The sequence below is a fragment of the Lampetra fluviatilis genome, chromosome 6 (assembly GCF_964198595.1).
Source record: "Lampetra fluviatilis chromosome 6, kcLamFluv1.1, whole genome shotgun sequence".
Classification (NCBI taxonomy): Eukaryota; Metazoa; Chordata; class Hyperoartia; order Petromyzontiformes; family Petromyzontidae; genus Lampetra; species Lampetra fluviatilis.
This window is the reverse complement of record NC_136280.1, coordinates 2,114,237-2,132,162: the sequence shown is the minus strand read 5'-3', so window position 1 is coordinate 2,132,162 and position 17,926 is coordinate 2,114,237. Positions and strand designations below refer to the sequence as shown.

The window sequence follows — 17,926 nt, the reverse complement described above, 5'->3', positions numbered from 1 at the left end:
CGCCCAACAACATCGAAGTCTGGAATTAAAAAATAAAATCCGTTTAACAACTTGAAACGCATTTTCCTTGTAAGTCACCGACCGCGATGTATCCGTAGAGGCATTGTTACGCGAGGATGACACCAGCGTGGAGTCCGTCCCCCGTCTCCCTTCCCCCCCGGGGGCCCAGAGAACAAAGGGAGGCACAAATCTCGTACCAGAAGTTAATTTGTATGTTCATTTAAACACGCTGTGGTGGAGATGCAGAGCTCCACTCACATTTTAGTGACATGGAGGCCCTGGAGTTAAAGGGTTTGATTCACATGTCGGATAAAACTACTGCTTCCCAGTTTACAAAACAGGGCCCAGTTAACATAAATAGCAACAAACTGACCAAATTGAGCTAAAAACTCCATTCTGCAAACATTAAGTGGCAAATGTTTTAATTATTCGACGAGAGTGTATGGTCTGGGGTATGCAGCGAATAAGCCAAACAATGTCTAGAGCTGTGTTTTTCCAATACATATGATATAATGTGCAATCCCCCCCCCCAATTCGTTTACATTATTAAATTTATGATACCAGTTTGCAGTAAATCCACTGGTATAATGACAAAAAATATAGAATCATCTTCATCGGTCGGGGATGCCTGTGATGGGGGGGGGAAGGGGGGTCTACAGCGAACCTTCATGCAAAACCCCTCAGGATCACGGGGGGCAGAGGAGTGGGGAACTCCTCAACTCCCACGACAGCATCGTGCTTCTCGGCGCCCCCCTCTCGCACAAATATACAATACTGTTTGCCGCTGCGTGCGTTTTCGCGGTTGTAGCTGTGCCGTGCAACCCCACGGCGTGATTTCCCGTCGTACCACGTGCCGTTCGGGCACCGCGCGCGTCGTTCGCTCCCGAAGAAGCTCTCGGCGCGTTTTGACGACGGAACGTCGGGGACGCCGCTGTGCCGAACCGCACGCGGCACAACAATCCGAAAACACGCGGGCGAGGGGGGAAAGCTATTACTGCGCGCTCCAGCAATTTGTGTTCAAAAGGCAAAATCCTGCAGCCGCATCAAGCTGTCAAAATAGACGCGACGTGCTCATAAACGGTGGCAATTGTAGGATAGAAAAATGGCAGTTTGACATAACACGCGGCACGGTTATTAACGACGAGGACGAACGCTGGATAACTTAACACCGTTATCGACGTGCAAAGCAGTGCGTCCCACCGTTACTTGTCGAAAACAAACTCACCCCCAACAATGGCAACGAATAAAAAGGTTATATTAACATATTTCCACATAACTTCCCAGTCCAGACACCACGTATGGTGGAAGGCGCGTAACTAATTTCGCGACGGTAAACATTCTTCTCGAGTTACGTAAAACATTTTTTTTACACGGACAAAAACACTGTCGACAACGTTACTGACGTTCATAACTTTAGAATCACAAACAGGCGATTTACCGTTCCCATCTCGCCACTTTCCCACTGGCACATCCGAACCGTACCAGCACAGGGCTCACACGCAGCACGGGCGGTTTTTCCACTGGCTATTTGCCGAGCCGAGCCAGACCCAGACTGATTCACCAGCCTCGCGAGACGTCGATCGAAGTCTGGAGCCAAGTGGGGGGCCAAATTAATCGACTCGTTCATTTCTGCATAACGCCGGTCGGCATAACTCGACACAGCGTCGCCGCGTCATCTACCTGATCATTGCATGCGATGTTGGCGAGTACACCTGTGAGGACTGTCAACCATGTCGTCTACATGCAACTCAACTCGTGCATTGTGTGTGTTCAGTACACCCGAGAACACAACGTGCTCGGGTCACCTACACGGGTGTCTACTAATTCGCCGTGCGTGTGACGTTAGCGGCACGGCTCGGGCCAGCCGAGCATCGGCGGGGAGGTTCGGCACGGCCCGCCACGGCCCGCCACGGCCCGCCACGGCCCGCCACGGCCCGCCACGGCCCGCCACCGCCTGGCACGGCTCGGTTGTGCAGTGGAAAAGAGGCACGTTTGTTATTCGCTGATCGTACAGTGCTCCCCTCTCAAGGCCCAGTAACGGGACTCAACTTGGAAGGAGCCACTGGACGGGTGGTCGGCTTGAGCTTGGGAAGCGAGGTCATGGCTTAAGCAGCCTACATGCCACACGTCACGAGGCGTGTTTTTTTTTTGTCTTGTTGTCTTGTACTCCTGCCTTCCCACTATAAATAACTGCCAACGAAAAGCACCGATATGTGTACACAAATGTATGGCTGATTACAAAACAGTACACACGGGGGGCTCTTTGTGTTAACCATCAAAAGTCGCGTCACATCAAAGCTTTTCCTGTTCCAAGCACGCTTTGGCCGGTCCCTCAACTCTCTTGCTAGCCCTGAGCCAAGTGTTGGAAATTCAATTTTTTTTCTTCCTTTGGCGGGAACCAGTCTATCCACAGGATAATCACTCTGTCATCTTCCCACCAACTGTTGCCACTCGGAGGGATTGCTGTAACACCAGAGGGTTGAAGATAGTCGAGCCCTGAGGAAGGTTCAAACTCATAACCTTCCACATCAACTCTCCCGGTTAAAGTCACAATATACCGATTGTATATATTTCAAGAAAAATCATTCGGAAGGGGGGACAGGACATGGAAGTCACAACTGCTCCAGGTTGGTAATGCCACAGGCGTCTAAACGTGTTTCCCGTTGTGTGTATGGCGTGACCTAATTCATGCACCATTAACGTGGACAAAACGTTCCTCCGCCTTGTCCGATTTTTGGCGAAATCGCTTCAACGTCTCTTTCCCACCGCCACCACCAACAACGGGGCGGGGGGGGGCGGGGGGGGGCGGGGCAAACCACGAGCTCGGCGTTCGACAAGCGCTGCTGGCCATTGCGTCGACGAGACGCGGAACACGACGGAGCCCTTAGATGTCCATCAGCTCGTCGTCCGTGTCCGACTCGCTCTCGAAGGATGACTCGAGGCTGGAGGTGTCGGGCGGTTCGAGCGCCGGCTGGCTCAGCGTTTCCCGCCGCACGGTGGCCGCCGACTGTGACGACAGGATGGCGCTCTGTGGCAACACGACAAGGTCAAGGTCAAGACGGCATCCTGGCCACGGCCGTCAACGCCACCATGGCTTGCCAAACGCTTCCTACCCTCTGCCAGTTCCCACACAGCTGCTGCACAAAATCCCACATGGCCAGACCAGTTGGTGCCAATCAATTACACTCTGATATTAGCGGCGGGCTGGGAATCCAACTCAGGATATCACGTCGCCGGGATGAAAGTGCAGTGCGCAAACCACTGCACCACCGCTCCACCTAAATATGCACGCGCACACACACGCACACACACACACGCACACACACGCACACACACGCACACACACACAAAAGACATCCCCCGGATAGCCTGAACAGACTGTTGGGGCAAGTGCTGTTGGCACCTATGAAGGACGGCGTGGCACACGAGGGGGTGGATAGCCAACACCACGCCCGGCCGCCTTTGTTTCCCCGGTGGCGGTGTTTACTACACACCGCACCAGGTACTCATTTGAGGCTGAGTCGACCAAGGGGAGGCCCATGACCGCTTCAGATAATCGCTGCTAGTATTGGCCGTGAGCAGGAATCGAACTCGGTTGGCCGGGTTCATAGCGCAGCGCTCTAACGTGATACTACCGCTCCCCACACAGACAAATGTGCTGTGAGCGAGCGCCGCTCCCTACAAAGACACGCTCGCACACGCTCGCACACGCTCGCACACGCTCGCACACGCTCACACACGCTCACACACGCGCCGCCCCCGCACCTTGAGCCTCTGCTTGGTCTCCTGGGAGACGCTGCACCGTGGAGACAGCATCGTCGGGGTCGGCGGGGTCACCGTGATCTCGGGGGGGTAGCCCCCCGCCGCCGCCTCCCCACCTCCCCCGCCGGCGCCCCCCCCGACCCCGTGGGGGCCGAACGAGAAAGCAGCGGCAACGGCAGCAGCGCCGTGCGGAATCACGAGCTTGGGCATCCCCGGCGGCGCCCGGGATCGAACCCGTCCTCCGCACCTCTGCTGCTGGTTCTGCTGGTTCTGTTGGTGCTGCTGCTGCTGCTGCTGCTGCGCTTGGGACATGGAGCGAGACTCGCACGAAGCTGACGGGGGTAACGCGGCGTCGCTGCTTCCCGAAGCGGCGGGAGAGGCGCAGCATTCATCCTCGGGCGGATCCGGCACTGCGGGGAAGGGGGGGTTAATGGGCGGAGATGGAGCAGGCCGGGGTGGCATGGACGTACAGGTGTGAGTGAAGTGGGGGTTAGAAGTGGACAGGGCGTGCTGCGGTGATGGGAAGGTGGGTAGTTAATACAGGTTGTGAAACTATGTGGGTATGCGTTTTTGTATTTATATGGAGTGCGCTTGTGCGTACGGACATGTGTAATGACATCGGGGGTGTCACTGTACGGTGCCAGCCCGGAAGGGTTGTGGCCATTCGATGTCCCTACATCGTGGACAGCACCGTGTGGGTGGCTGTGTGTAACACCAGCCCTAGCGGGGCTTCGCGAACACTGGGATAGTGCGGCCACCATGCACAGCGTGTGGTGGGGGCTCTCCCGAGGGGAAGGGGGTGAGTGTGAGCCCAGGGGCAGGGTTGTCCCGGGCCATGGCACTTTCGTTGACCCCGTAAGACATGTGATCGGGATTGTCTACACAGGGGGCCCCAGGTGGGGGGGCTAGTGGGTGATCACGTGTCCGGGGAGAGCTCTTGAGAAGGTTGGAGAGGGAACGAGAATGTACGGGAAGGCGGGCGGGGCCGAGGGCGGAGCGGCCCCGACCGGAGAGGGATATAAGGCGGGTTCCTGAGAGGGACCGGGGTTCGCTGCTTTCTACAAGCTGGAAGCTCAACACCTACAAGCTGGAAGCTCAACACCTACAAGCGGGAAGCTCAACATCTACAAGCGGGAAGCTCAACACCTACAAGCTGGAAGCTCAACACCTACAAGCTGGAAGCTCAACGTCTACAAGCTGGAAGCTCAACACCTACAAGCTGGAAGCTCAACACCTACAAGCGGGAAGCTCAACATCTACAAGCGGGAAGCTCAACACCTACAAGCTGGAAGCTTAACATCTACAAGCTGGAAGCTCTACGTCTACAAGCTGGAAGCTCAACACCTACAAGCTGGAAGCTCAACTCCTACAAGTGGGAAGCTCAACGTCTACAAGCTGGAAGCTCAACTCCTACAAGTGGGAAGCTCAACGTCTACAAGCTGGAAGCTCAACACCTACAAGCTGGAAGCTCAACACCTACAAGCTGGAAGCTCAACGTCTACAAGCTGGAAGCTCAACACCTACAAGCTGGAAGCTCAACACCTACAAGCTGGAAGCTCAACTCCTACAAGTGGGAAGCTCTACGTCTACAAGCTGGAAGCTCAACACCTACAAGCTGGAAGCTCAACTCCTACAAGTGGGAAGCTCAACGTCTACAAGCTGGAAGCTCAACACCTACAAGCTGGAAGCTCTACGTCTACAAGCTGGAAGCTCAACACCTACAAGCGTGAAGCTCAACATCTACAAGCGGGAAGCTCAACACCTACAAGCTGGAAGCTTAACATCTACAAGCTGGAAGCTCTACGTCTACAAGCTGGAAGCTCAACACCTACAAGCTGGAAGCTCAACTCCTACAAGTGGGAAGCTCAACGTCTACAAGCTGGAAGCTCAACACCTACAAGCTGTAAGCTCTACGTCTACAAGCTGGAAGCTCAACACCTACAAGCTGGAAGCTCTACGTCTACAAGCTGGAAGGTCAACACCTACAAGTGGGAAGCTCTACGTCTACAAGCGGGAAGCTCAACGTCTACAAGCTGGAAGCTCAACGTCTACAAGCTGGAAGCTCTACGTCTACAAGCTGGAAGGTCAACACCTACAAGTGGGAAGCTCTACGTCTACAAGCGGGAAGCTCAACGTCTACAAGCTGGAAGCTCAACACCTACAAGTGGGAAGCTCAACGTCTACAAGCTGGAAGCTCAACACCTACAAGCTGGAAGCTCTACACCTACAAGTGGGAAGCTCAACTCCTACAAGCTGGAAGCTCAACACCTACAAGCTGGAAGCTCTACACCTACAAGTGGGAAGCTCAACGTCTACAAGCTGGAAGCTCAACACCTACAAGCTGGAAGCTCAACACCTACAAGTGGGAAGCTCAACTCCTACAAGCTGGAAGCTCAACACCTACAAGCTGGAAGCTCTACACCTACAAGCGGGAAGCTCAACGTCTACAAGCTGGAAGCTCAACACCTACAAGCTGGAAGCTCAACTCCTACAAGCTGGAAGCTCTACACCTACAAGTGGGAAGGTCTACGTCTACAAGCTGGAAGCTCAACACCTACAAGCTGGAAGCTCAACACCTACAAGCGGGAAGCTCAACATCTACAAGCTGGAAGCTCTACACCTACAAGCTGGAAGCTTAACGTCTACAAGCGGGAAGCTCTACGTCTACAAGCCGGAAGGTCTACGTCTACAAGCTGGAAGCTCAACACCTACAAGCTGGAAGCTCAACTCCTACAAGTGGGAAGCTCAACGTCTACAAGCTGGAAGCTCAACTCCTACAAGCTGGAAGCTCTACGTCTACAAGCGGGAAGCTCAACGTCTACAAGCTGGAAGCTCTACACCTACAAGTGGGAAGCTCAACGTCTACAAGCTGGAAGCTCTACACCTACAAGTGGGAAGCTCTACACCTACAAGTGGGAAGCTCAACGTCTACAAGCAGGAAGCTCAACACCTACAAGCTGGAAGCTCTACACCTACAAGTGGGAAGCTCAACGTCTACAAGCGGGAAGCTCAACATCTACAAGCTGGAAGCTCTACACCTACAAGTGGGAAGCTCAACATCTACAAGCTGGAAGCTCTTCCTCCTACGAGGAACCACGTGGTCGGAGACCCGAGTTAGGGCACGACCCTTCGTAGCTGTAACTCCTCTGTATAGTGTAGTTAGCTGGGTGGTCACCACCCTAGGTTGTATCTGGTAAAGGGGCAAGTTACCCCTTTGTGTTACAGTGTTACAAATAAATGTGTTGCCTCTAAAAGGAACGACGTCTGCCACTCAGTTTGACTCACTACACGTGTAAAGTGTACGTGTGAAGCTGTGTGGTTCGTGCACGCGCGTGTGTGTGGAAGTTTTCTATACTGGTGTGGGTGGCTGCTGCGGTGCAATGGTTGGCAGCGCACTGGACGCGCGATTCAAAGGTTGCTGGTTCGATGCAACCTCCCGGCGCGGCAGTTAAAACATTGGTGGAGTTTGTGTCAAATCGCACCGCCCTCCCCCTGCCCCACTGCCTCTGTCCCAGCAGCGTCATCGGGTTTGGCACAGTCCGCCGATCGGTAGCTCGCACGTAACCGAGTAAAGTGGGGGCACTGACGTCTGATCCGAGCGGAAGAGTAGACCAAATTCCCTGCCAAGGAGGCTTCTCGAGCATCCCCTCCAGAGGAGGCCTCCTTTCGCCAGCAGTGGCGCGAGCGAGCACTTTCAGGGCTGCGCCTTTACCGCGTGCCATCCGGCGTTCTTACCTGCAGATCCGGCCATTGCACCTCCATCCTCCTCCCGTACTCCTCCCCCGCCCATCACCGTCGCCACCGTCGCCATCGTCGGCATCGTCGTCGTCATCGCCTCATCGTCAGATGCCGCCCTGCCCGTCGTGGACGACGGCGAGGTGGGTCCCTCAAGAGGAGGCCGAAGAGGAGGCGCAGGAAGTTCCCCGACCCCTGCGCTGGCGGTGACCGCGTCCCGAAGGTGCGGGCCCTTGGCAGTGAGCGGGAGTGGAGATACGAGGCGCGGATTTTTATTTAGAATCTTATATAGGTCACAGCGTCTGCTGTTACACAATCCGTGCGGCTCACCAACACCCCCCCACCACCACCGCCTCTACCTTCCTGCGTCGTTTTACCCCGCTAATGGAGCAAATCCACTCTTCTATAATTACCGTCGTCGCTTCGGGTGCTCGCTGTTGGCACAATGGGTCAGCTATTGTCCCCATGGGTCAGAGGTCGGCGCACGTGACAATGGTCAGAGGTTTGAGAATGGAACAATCTGCCCCGCTTGATGCGCGTAACGTGCCGGTGGGGGGAAAAAAACCAGCGTGTGGATATTTGTTTTTCGTTGATTTCATTCGTGAACATGTGCGAATATAAAGATACGTTTAGCAGTTGTATATTTTTTGATTTAAAGCTTTCGTGACTGCAGGGATTCATATTCTTGGTTCTTTCGGTAAAGTCACGTAGAAGGGAAATAATACAATAACATAATATAAATATATTATTACAGATATGTATATTTGGAATCATCCAAACATTTTTTTACACATTTGACGACAGGACAAATTACATAAAAAAATGTATTTCAATGTTTATCAAAGTACTTGTATATTAAGTATCCACTCCTGGACACTTAGTATCCACTCCTGGGTGAAGGCCTCCCCCCAAAACGGTGTCAAACATCGGGCTCGTTTGACCATACTTCACCACACCGGTTCTTGGTGAAGCGATCACGCCGCCACCCAATGTGAGGCCGTGGCCATGGCCGTGGCCAGGAATCAAACTCAGGCCACCGCATTTGTAGTGCAGCTCGCAAAACCACTCCACAACAATCGCTCCACCGGCCAATTTCGTAATAATCACCCAGAAATGTCTGTCCGTCCCGTGCGTGACGTCACTCCACATGAGGCCCACCCCCCCGCGTGACGTCACTCCACACGAGGCCTACCACCCTCATTAATATTCATGAGTGGGTGGATTTTTACACGAAGGCAGAGGAGGGTCGAGCTGAGTTTAATAATTTATTACGCAAAGTCGCTTCAAATATGACGACGTTTCTTTACAGAAAGTAATCCAACTAACGCTGTGACTACGTGCATCCACAATGCGACAGTGGTGTACACGTGTGTGTCTGGTACACGTGTGTGTGTGTGCTAGTACACGTGTGTGTGAGTACACGTGTTGTGAGTACACGTGTGTGTAGTACACGTGTGTGAGTGTAGTACACGTGTGTGAGTACACGTGTTGTGAGTACACGTGTGTGCTAGTACACGTGTGTGTGAGTACACGTGTGTGAGTGTAGTACACGTGTTGTGAGTACACGTGTGTGCAAGTACACGTGTTGTGAGTACACGTGTGTGAGTGTAGTACACGTGTGTGTGAGTACACGTGTGTGTGCTAGTACACGTGTGTGAGTGAGTGACTGCACGCTGCTGCTGTTTGTGCTATCGGCTCTGGGGCGAGCGCCGTGAGATTTGGGAAGATGGAGTAACCAGCAAGAGACATCCACCACATCAAACAAACTCGCCCTCAAACTGGCTCAGTCTCCCTCCCTCCCTCTCTCTCTCCCCATCGCAACGACCATCACCCGAACCACCATCAACAACAACGGAGACAAAGATTCCCTTGCAGCTTTATGGGGCCGTCCATAAATGACGTCACGCGATTTTGGACGATTTTTGACCCCCCCACCCCCCACCCCCCATCGTCACACGGCGTCACAAAAAATCTGACCCCCCCCCCTCAAATATGACGTCACAAAGCTCTGCCCCCCCCCCCCCCCCAAATAAAACATGCTTCAAATCGCTTTAAACTATTGTCATTATAGTGCGTATTTAATGTGGCGCTGCACTCTGATGTTGTAGGAGAAAACATTTATTAAAACGTTTATTTAATTAAATAGAACGTGTCGTCTATATTTAAAGTTGCGCATTTTGATGTGACGTCACATTTCCCAAACACCCCCCGCCCTCGACACACATCGTCACAAATGTCTGCCACCCCCCCTCTTCCCAGGTGCGTGACGTCATTTATGGACGGCCCCTTACCAGACTGTAACAGGCAGAGCTGTTGTTAGCGATCACCTGTTCCGGCTCCCCAGTGGCGATGTTTACTGCACACCGCACCAGGTACTCATTTGAGGCTGAGTCGACCTAGGACCGGTCCAAAGCATCGTCGTCACTGCTGTTCGCCGTGAGCGAGATTCGAGCTCGGGTCGTCGGGTTCGTAACGCAGCGGCGCTAACCACTGCGCCACCGTTCCCCGGCACACACACAGACACGTGGTGGATACAACAACAACACTCGCTCACTCACGATCCAATTTGCGTAATGAGACTCCAGCGAGCCTCGGGGAAGCCACGTGTTCTCGCTCTCTCGCTCTCTCTCCCACTCTCCCACGTGCGCGCTCTCTCTCTGTGACACTCTCCCACACTCTCTCTCTTTTTTTACGATCAGTGGAAATAAGAAGATGTTCGGTGTAGTCGGCACTTTGCTTCGTTCATCATTTCGTAAAAAAATTTAATTTAAACTTTGCTTTACGTAAACCCCCACCTCTCGCTCACTCTCTCGCTCTCTCACACTCATCACGTGCACTCTCCCCACACTCTCTCACTCCCCACGTGCACTCTCCCACTCTCTCTCGTTCTCTCTCACACTCCTCACGCACTCTCTCTCTCTCTCTGTGACATTCTCCCACACTCTCTCTCACACACACTCTCTCTCACACTCTCCCACACTCTCTCTCACACACACTCTCTCTCACACACACACTCTCTCACACTCTCCCACACTCTCTCTCACACACACTCTCTCTCACACACACTCTCACACACTCCCACACTCATCACGTGCACTCTCCCACACTCTCTCACTCCCCACGTGCACTCTCCCACACTCTCTCTCGCTCTCTCGCACTCCTCACGCACTCTCTCTCTCTCTGTGACACTCTCCCACACTCTCTCTCACACTCTCCCACGCTCTCTCTCACACACACTCTCTCTCACACACACTCTCACACACTCCCACACTCATCACGTGCACTCTCCCACACTCTCTCACTCCCCACGTGCACTCTCCCACACTCTCTCTCGTTCTCTCTCACACTCTCCCACACTCTCTCTCTCTCGTTCTCTCTCACACTCCTCACGCACTCTCTCTCTCTCTGTGACACTCTCCCACTCTCTCTCTCTCACACGTGTTCCCACAGGCATGTGTACACACGACGTGTACTCTTACCCATCCACCCATGTCAAAAACTCACACGTGTACTCACATGTGAAGACACACATTACTGTACGCGTGTAGACACACACACACTCACTCAAAACAAAGATCCCCCGTATAACCTCGACGGACCGATAGGACAAGTGAAGCTAGCGAGCACCCACTCGAGGGTGGTGACACGCCCGGCCGATTAATTACACACCGCAGAAGGCACTCGCGTTTTAAATGCCGAGCCGACCTAGCTGATGCCCAAGCCCGGTTCGGATTAATTGTCGCGCGTGTTGGTGGCCGTGAGCGAGGAATCGAACTCGGATCTCTGGGATTGTCGCACTACACGCTAATCACTGCGCCACCGCTCCCCCCTGACACACACACATACACACACGTGTATTCCCACTCTCTCTCTCACACACACACACTTCATAATGAAAACAAAAATCTGGGTTGGATCGAGTAAATATAAATGTCGTTAAACCCGCCACCACCAAAGCCGACGTGCTAAACTGACACACGTGACAATCTGCTGCCTCTCTTTCAGATTGTGACATTTTTTGTCTTCCACTTAGGATGATCAATGAGACGTACTCCGTGCACACGTGGGCACATGGCTCGGGTTGGACCCCCCCCACTCTCCTCCTCCTACTCTCGCCTGTCCCGGATTACAACCCTAACGCAGAAGAAGATCACTAATCCCCCCCTTTCACACGGATGAAAACAGCTCTCAGTCAGTTATCGTGGAAAGGGTCAGAGACCGCTTCGGTAGCCTGCATGGACTGTCCGTTCAAAGTGCTGTTAGCGAGCACCTATTAATGTGCCCCCCCCCCCCCACTCATGTGAGTGGAGCGGTGGTGGGGAGCGGTGGTGCAGCGGTTAGCGCAATGCGCTACGAACCCGGCCCACCGGAGTTTGATTTCCGCTGACAACATCAAGGAGATTTGAGGTGGCGAAGGTGTGAACCGATCGGTTCCCAGGCCCTGCCCTAGGTCGACTCGGCCCTAAACGAGTGCGGTGGTACAGTTTGTAAATATGAGTGCGGGATTGGGGAGACAAGTGAGGCTGGTTATCGAGGTGCTGGCCACCCACTCCCCCTCGTGTGCCGTCCTGAGCAGCCCGCGAAAAGCACTCGCCCCAATGGTCTATTACATGTTACACGGGGCGCGTCTCTGTGGCCAGAACCACGCACGACGCCTTCCCTCCCCCCCCAATGCTGATGATGGTGATGATAATATTGATGGTGGCAGTGATGCTGGCGATGTAGCCAATGCCGGTGATACTCTTAGTTTTTTCGGTAAAGTCACGAGTATGAATCCTTGCAGTCACGAAAGCTTCAAATCTAGAATTAATGCCGATGATGACAATGATTGTGAAAAGAAACAATGATGGTGGTGATAATGGTCGTAACGACGGTGGTGGTGGTGGTGATGATAATGTTGGCGAGGTTGACAGCGGTGAGTCGATGTTGGCTACGTACGGTCCGACAGAAGTTCAACATACATACATACATGTTGACGATGTGATGGTAACTGTGAAAATAAGGATAACTGTGATAACGATGAGTGACGATGATTGTAACGCTCATAACAGATGATGGCTATTACAAAAGTGATGACGACGGCGTTGATAATTGTGATGATGATGTTGAAGATGGTGGTGGTGGGATACGTGCACTGCGGTTAAGATGCATTAGCGCTCGCTAATGCGTGGTTCACGATTATGTAAGGCAATGCATCAATCATCAATATGCCTTTGCTGCTGCTGCTGATGATGATGAGCAACTACACGGACTAAATCTCAGCATTAACGCAGAGAGCTCTCAACTCGATCATTAACAGCCCCACTCCACACTCAAGGAGACCACGTGCACCATCACCCTGAAGACAAAGATCTCCCCCTGCGTAGCCTGAACAGACTGTTAGTGGCGGTCGGAATTCAACGTTCACGTTGCAAGGTTCATCGTGCATTGCGCCGGCTACTGCTGCACCACCACCGTCATCATCATCATCAGCCATGATCAATCCACTGCTAGACGAACCCCTCCCATATTCATAATCAACGTTTTTGGGTTAGATCGCGTTATTTATAAATGTGCCCTAACCCTCCACCACCCGACACGGCCAATCAGCAAGAAAGTGTCACATTGACAAAAGACAAATAGTTCACTGCTTTAGCCCCACACCGGTGTGTTGAAGTGTGAAACCACAACATTTCCAATTTTTGAGTACGACGTTTCGCTGGTAATTGCATCCAGCATCATCGGGCAATTCGCCAGAAAGCCTACGTGTTAAACCCCTCCCATATTGACCGATCGTAAATAAAATCTGGAATTAACACGAGTCGGCAAAAATCGACGTTTTTTGCCGCCGTGACACCCCAAGCAGCCCACGCGGGTTCGCGATGTCTCGATCTCCCCCTCGTCCCCTCTCTCCCAGCAGCCTCTCTCGCACTCCCACATATCGTCACCGATTTGCCCCCTCTCATTCTGTCTAAATGCAGAGCGCGTTGCCTTGGCGACTGGGTGAGAATTGAGGTGAGGCCGGAGTGAGACGAGGACAGGGCAAGGGAGACGGACGCAGTGGTGAGGCGAGATGTCAACTACCTCGCCTGGTACACAGGAGGTCGCGAGTTCGATCCCGACCCTGACGCCTGAATGTTTGGAGTTTGCGTGTGTCTCTCTCTCTGCCCGTGGTGGTGTGGATTTTCTCCGGGTCCTCCGGTTTTTCCCTCCACATTTAGAATCAACGTGCGTTTAGACTTTAGAGCATTTGGCTGCTATAAATATTCCACTTGATAAGCTACTTCGTTGAGCTATCATTTGTGATAGCCAGGTCGCTTGTGAAAAGGAGCTATATAGCTCAAGGGCCCTTACCTGGTAAAATAAAAAACAAGTTTATTTTAAAAAACAAGTTTATTTTACCGAGGGAAGGACGAGAGAGACGGGGATCAGTTGAACGCATCTCTCCGATACGCCTTCGGGGGTTGTTACCGCGGGTCTCTCGGCAAGATGTCCGACATTTCGCCCCAAGTGCCGGTAGCTTCTTCAGGAACTGGCCGTTATATATGAGCTCGCAGGCTGCTGTTGGTGTTGTCGGTTCTTGGCGCGGAATGTCTCGGCTCTCTGGCATCTTGGTGACGCCAGCGTTGAAAGTATAGCGTGCTTGTATTGCTCAATACGAAGAAGACTGCCACATCTTGTCGTCAAGTTATAAGTTTCCTCTCCGTAAAAGGCGAGCCAAACTTCTGCGTGAGCGCTTTTTCACGGTTGTGCTGCATACCCGGCAAACATGGAACGTTGGTTCAACGTTGAGCCATCGTCGGGCCAACGTTGTTCCAACGTGAACTCCAACATTTTCATATTTACTGGGTAGCTCTTGATTTTGTGGGGCGAAACGCCACGCATCACGCCGCGCACCGTGCCATGAAGCACGAAATATCATCAGAGGGCCTCTCTCCTCCTCCTCTCTCACCGCGTGTACCCGTGGTCCCTCCAAGCGACCTAGCGCGAACCGGCCCTGATCAATTCTCCGCCCGAGTGCGCGGCTGAAATCCAAAAGCGCGACCCCCCACCCGTAAAACATGCAAACGTTGAACCAATATTTGAATATGTTTTTTACTGGGACACCGCCAAGAATGGGGAAACTGCAGCGGAATGGGGGTGAGGGGGTAGAGGTCATTCCAAGGAAATGCTAAACACTGACCCCCGCTCGCGTTGCCACCTCTGAGGTCCGCGAGACATATCGTGACATTCATAATATAGGGTTTTTTTAGGGTTTTTTAGGGTTAGATCACGTAAATATAAATGCGCCGTTAAACCTGCCATCACCCGGCAGCCAATTACTAAGGTTTGTCACGTAAACAGAACATGCCAATTCGTTACTAGCGTAGTGACTAACTCGGAGACAGTAAGACTTGGAGGCACTTATTTAACTTAACGAGCACCATCGGGATAATGCACACCCTACGTGGGTACACACTATTACTGTTGCTATCCTGTACACAACACTAACCGTCTAAGACTCACGGCGCTGAACGGAGACAGCCAACAACTATCTATCAGCGCAATATCGAGTGAAGCCGGCAGCTACGATGGCGACGAGACGACAGCGACGATGGTGATGACGAGATGGTAACGACGACCATCTTGAACAGCACGACGGTGATCCCACATCCAGTGACAGCCCCGAGGTCCCACACAGCGGACCCTCTTGTACCGTCAGCGTGGCCACGCCCCTCTTCTGGAACCTACCAGCGGGTTCCTGGTGGGCCCCTCCTGTGACCTTTCCCCCCTCTCGCCCCCTCTCGCGTATATCACGGCCCGCTGACGCCAGGACTGCCGGACGCCGCAGATCCCCTTTTTCGCCAGCAGCCACTACACTAGTCCAGCAACACCGGTGTGCTGGAGAGCAAATGCACAACACTTACAATCTGAAGTATGACGTTTCTCCAGTAATTACAACCGGCATCATCAGGCGGCAGCCAGATGTGTGGACACATCCTCCCGTTTCGTTCCTTAAATAGAGGCATAGGTGTGATGACGTCACCTTTGAGCCCTTGATATTGGTCGCGAAAGCCTTCCGTGTTAAACATCGCGGCATATATACGCAGACTATGTATTGACGCTGCAGGAGGAGGAATCCGATGAGCAATAAAGCTCTATTTACACGGGTGGCCAGCAAGGGTGCTGTGACACAACAGCGCGAGAAGGGAAAACTGGGCGCGCTGCCTTGAGTGGCGCCGTACTGCGTTGTTGTTATGCAACTTGGAAAAAAAAGTAACTTTTAACGTCTCGCATGTACAAAACAAAGTAACACACTGTCGGCACAAGTGTTGGCAGACGCACAAAGAGAAGGATCCCCCGTACAGCCTTGAACAGACTGCCTAGGTAAGCGCTGTTCGCGAGTAGCGCCTATAAAAGGCTCGTACGGGATATGATGGGATGGATGGCCAGTACCACACACATACAAAGATAAAAGAGCCCCCACACAGCCTTACCAGACTGTTGGGACAAGTGCTGTTAGCGAGCACCTATGAAGGCCGCCTTTGTCTCCCCAGTGGCGATGTTGACACACCGTACCGGGTACTCATTTGAGGCCGAGTCGACCTAGTGGAGGAGGCCCAGGACCGGTTCAGATAATCGTCGCTGGTGTCGGCGGCCGTGAGCGGGGACTGAACTCGGGTCGCCGGGTTCTTAGCGTAGCGCGCTAACCGCTGCACTACCGCTCCCAACACACACACGGACACTCTCATATCCACACTCGCTCTCACACGAAACTCACTCCTCCCGCACGCGCTCACACACACTCACGCTGCTGCTTGCACGAGCCCGAGGCGGCAGCGAAGTGGTTAAGAGTGGTTGAGAGTTCCAATTAGGGACGAGAGCCACCGACTCTCCTGTCCCCCCACTTCTCTCAGCCGCATCACGCCCTCCAACCACTCAATCACCATCACTAGAAAGGCAAAGATCCCCCGTATAGCCTGACCAGAATGTTGAGGCAAGTGCTGTGAGCGAGCACCTATGAAGGCCGGAACGGTGGACAAGGGGTTGGGTGGCCAGCACCACGCCCGGCCGCCTTTGTCTCCCGAGTGGCGATGTTTACACACCACACCAGGTACTCATTTGAGGCTGAGTCGACCTAGGGGATGCCCAGGACCGGTTCAGATCATCGTCACTGCTGTTGGCCGTGAGCAGTAATCGAATCCGGGTGGCCGTGTTCGAAGCTCAGCGCGCTAACCGCTACACCACCGCTCCCCACACACACAGACACACAGACACACACAGAGACACACAGACACAGATACACACACACAGACACACACACACAGACACACACACTCACCCTCTCTACCCGACTCACCCTCCCCAAACCTCTCCCCACTTTCCTCCCCTCCCCCTCCATCCATCCCTGCGCTAATCACCTCTGCTGCGTCAGTGACAGGCGCGCATCGCCCCCATCGCCCACGGTGCATTTGCCGCGGAGCGACTCGGCTGGGGGGGGGGGCACGGCGGTGGCACGGCGGTTTGGGGCCGTCCATAAATGACATCACGCGATTTTGGACGATTTTTGACCCCCCCCCCCCATCGTCACACGGCGTCACAAAAAGTCAGACCCCCCCTCAAATATGACGTCACAAAGCTGTTCCCCCCCCCCCCCCCAAATAAAACATGCTTCAAATCGCTTTAAACTATTGTCATTGTAGTGCGTCTTTAATGTGGCGCTACACTCTGATGTTGTAGGAGAAAACATTTATTAAAAAGTCTATTTAATTAAGTAGAACGTGTTGTCTATATTTATTTAAAGTTGCGCATTTCGATGTGACGTCACATTTCTCAACCCCCCCCCCTCGTCACACATCGTCACAAATGTCTGACCCCCCCCCCCAGATGCGTGACGTCATTTATGGACGTTGAGTAGGTATCCAAAAATCTGTCAAAACTTGACCCCCCCCGTGGATTTGTTACCCCCGCCCCCCACCTGCGTACGCACGCTTGACGCACCCCGCCCCCCCCGAATCCTATAGAACGGCCGATATTGAATCCACGCAGAAACGATCAAGGATTCATAATATTCACGTGTTGAAGCAAACAGATCGTCCACCGCCGGACTATCGAACTCATTTCAAGGCCGATGTCGACACATTATTATAGAAGCTTCACCCCCCCCCCCCCCCCCCCCGTTTCCTATGGACTCAATGGATGGCCCCGAGAGACGCGAAGTTCGATTCCCGCTCACAACCGACAACATTGTGACAAGGGAGACAAAGGCGGCCGGGCGTGGTGCTGGCCACCCACCCACCCAGCCCCTCGCATGCCGTGCCGGCCTTCGTAGGTGCTACTCGTTAACAGCACTTGCCCCGACAGTCTGTTAAGGCTACACGGGGGATCTTTGTCTTTGTGAATAAGACTGTGAATGTCGTGTTATCTTTTTTTTACTATTAGAAAAAAGACAATGCGTGTAGGTGTGTGT

At 53.2% G+C, this 17,926-nt stretch overlaps 1 protein-coding gene across 1 annotated transcript in view; it reads right to left on the bottom strand.

Moving 5' to 3' along the window:
• Positions 1-19: 19 nt before the first annotated feature.
• Positions 20-17,926, bottom strand: part of CABIN1 (calcineurin binding protein 1) — a 24,619-nt gene continuing 6,712 nt past the window's right edge. Inside the window, exons 3-5 of the mRNA XM_078857345.1 lie at positions 7,498-7,729; positions 3,766-4,172; positions 20-3,028 (exon numbers count right to left, since the gene is read on the bottom strand). Coding sequence (XP_078713471.1) covers positions 2,885-3,028; positions 3,766-4,172; positions 7,498-7,729 — 783 coding nt within the window. The 3' untranslated portion in view covers positions 20-2,884. The remainder of the gene's footprint in view (positions 3,029-3,765; positions 4,173-7,497; positions 7,730-17,926) is intronic.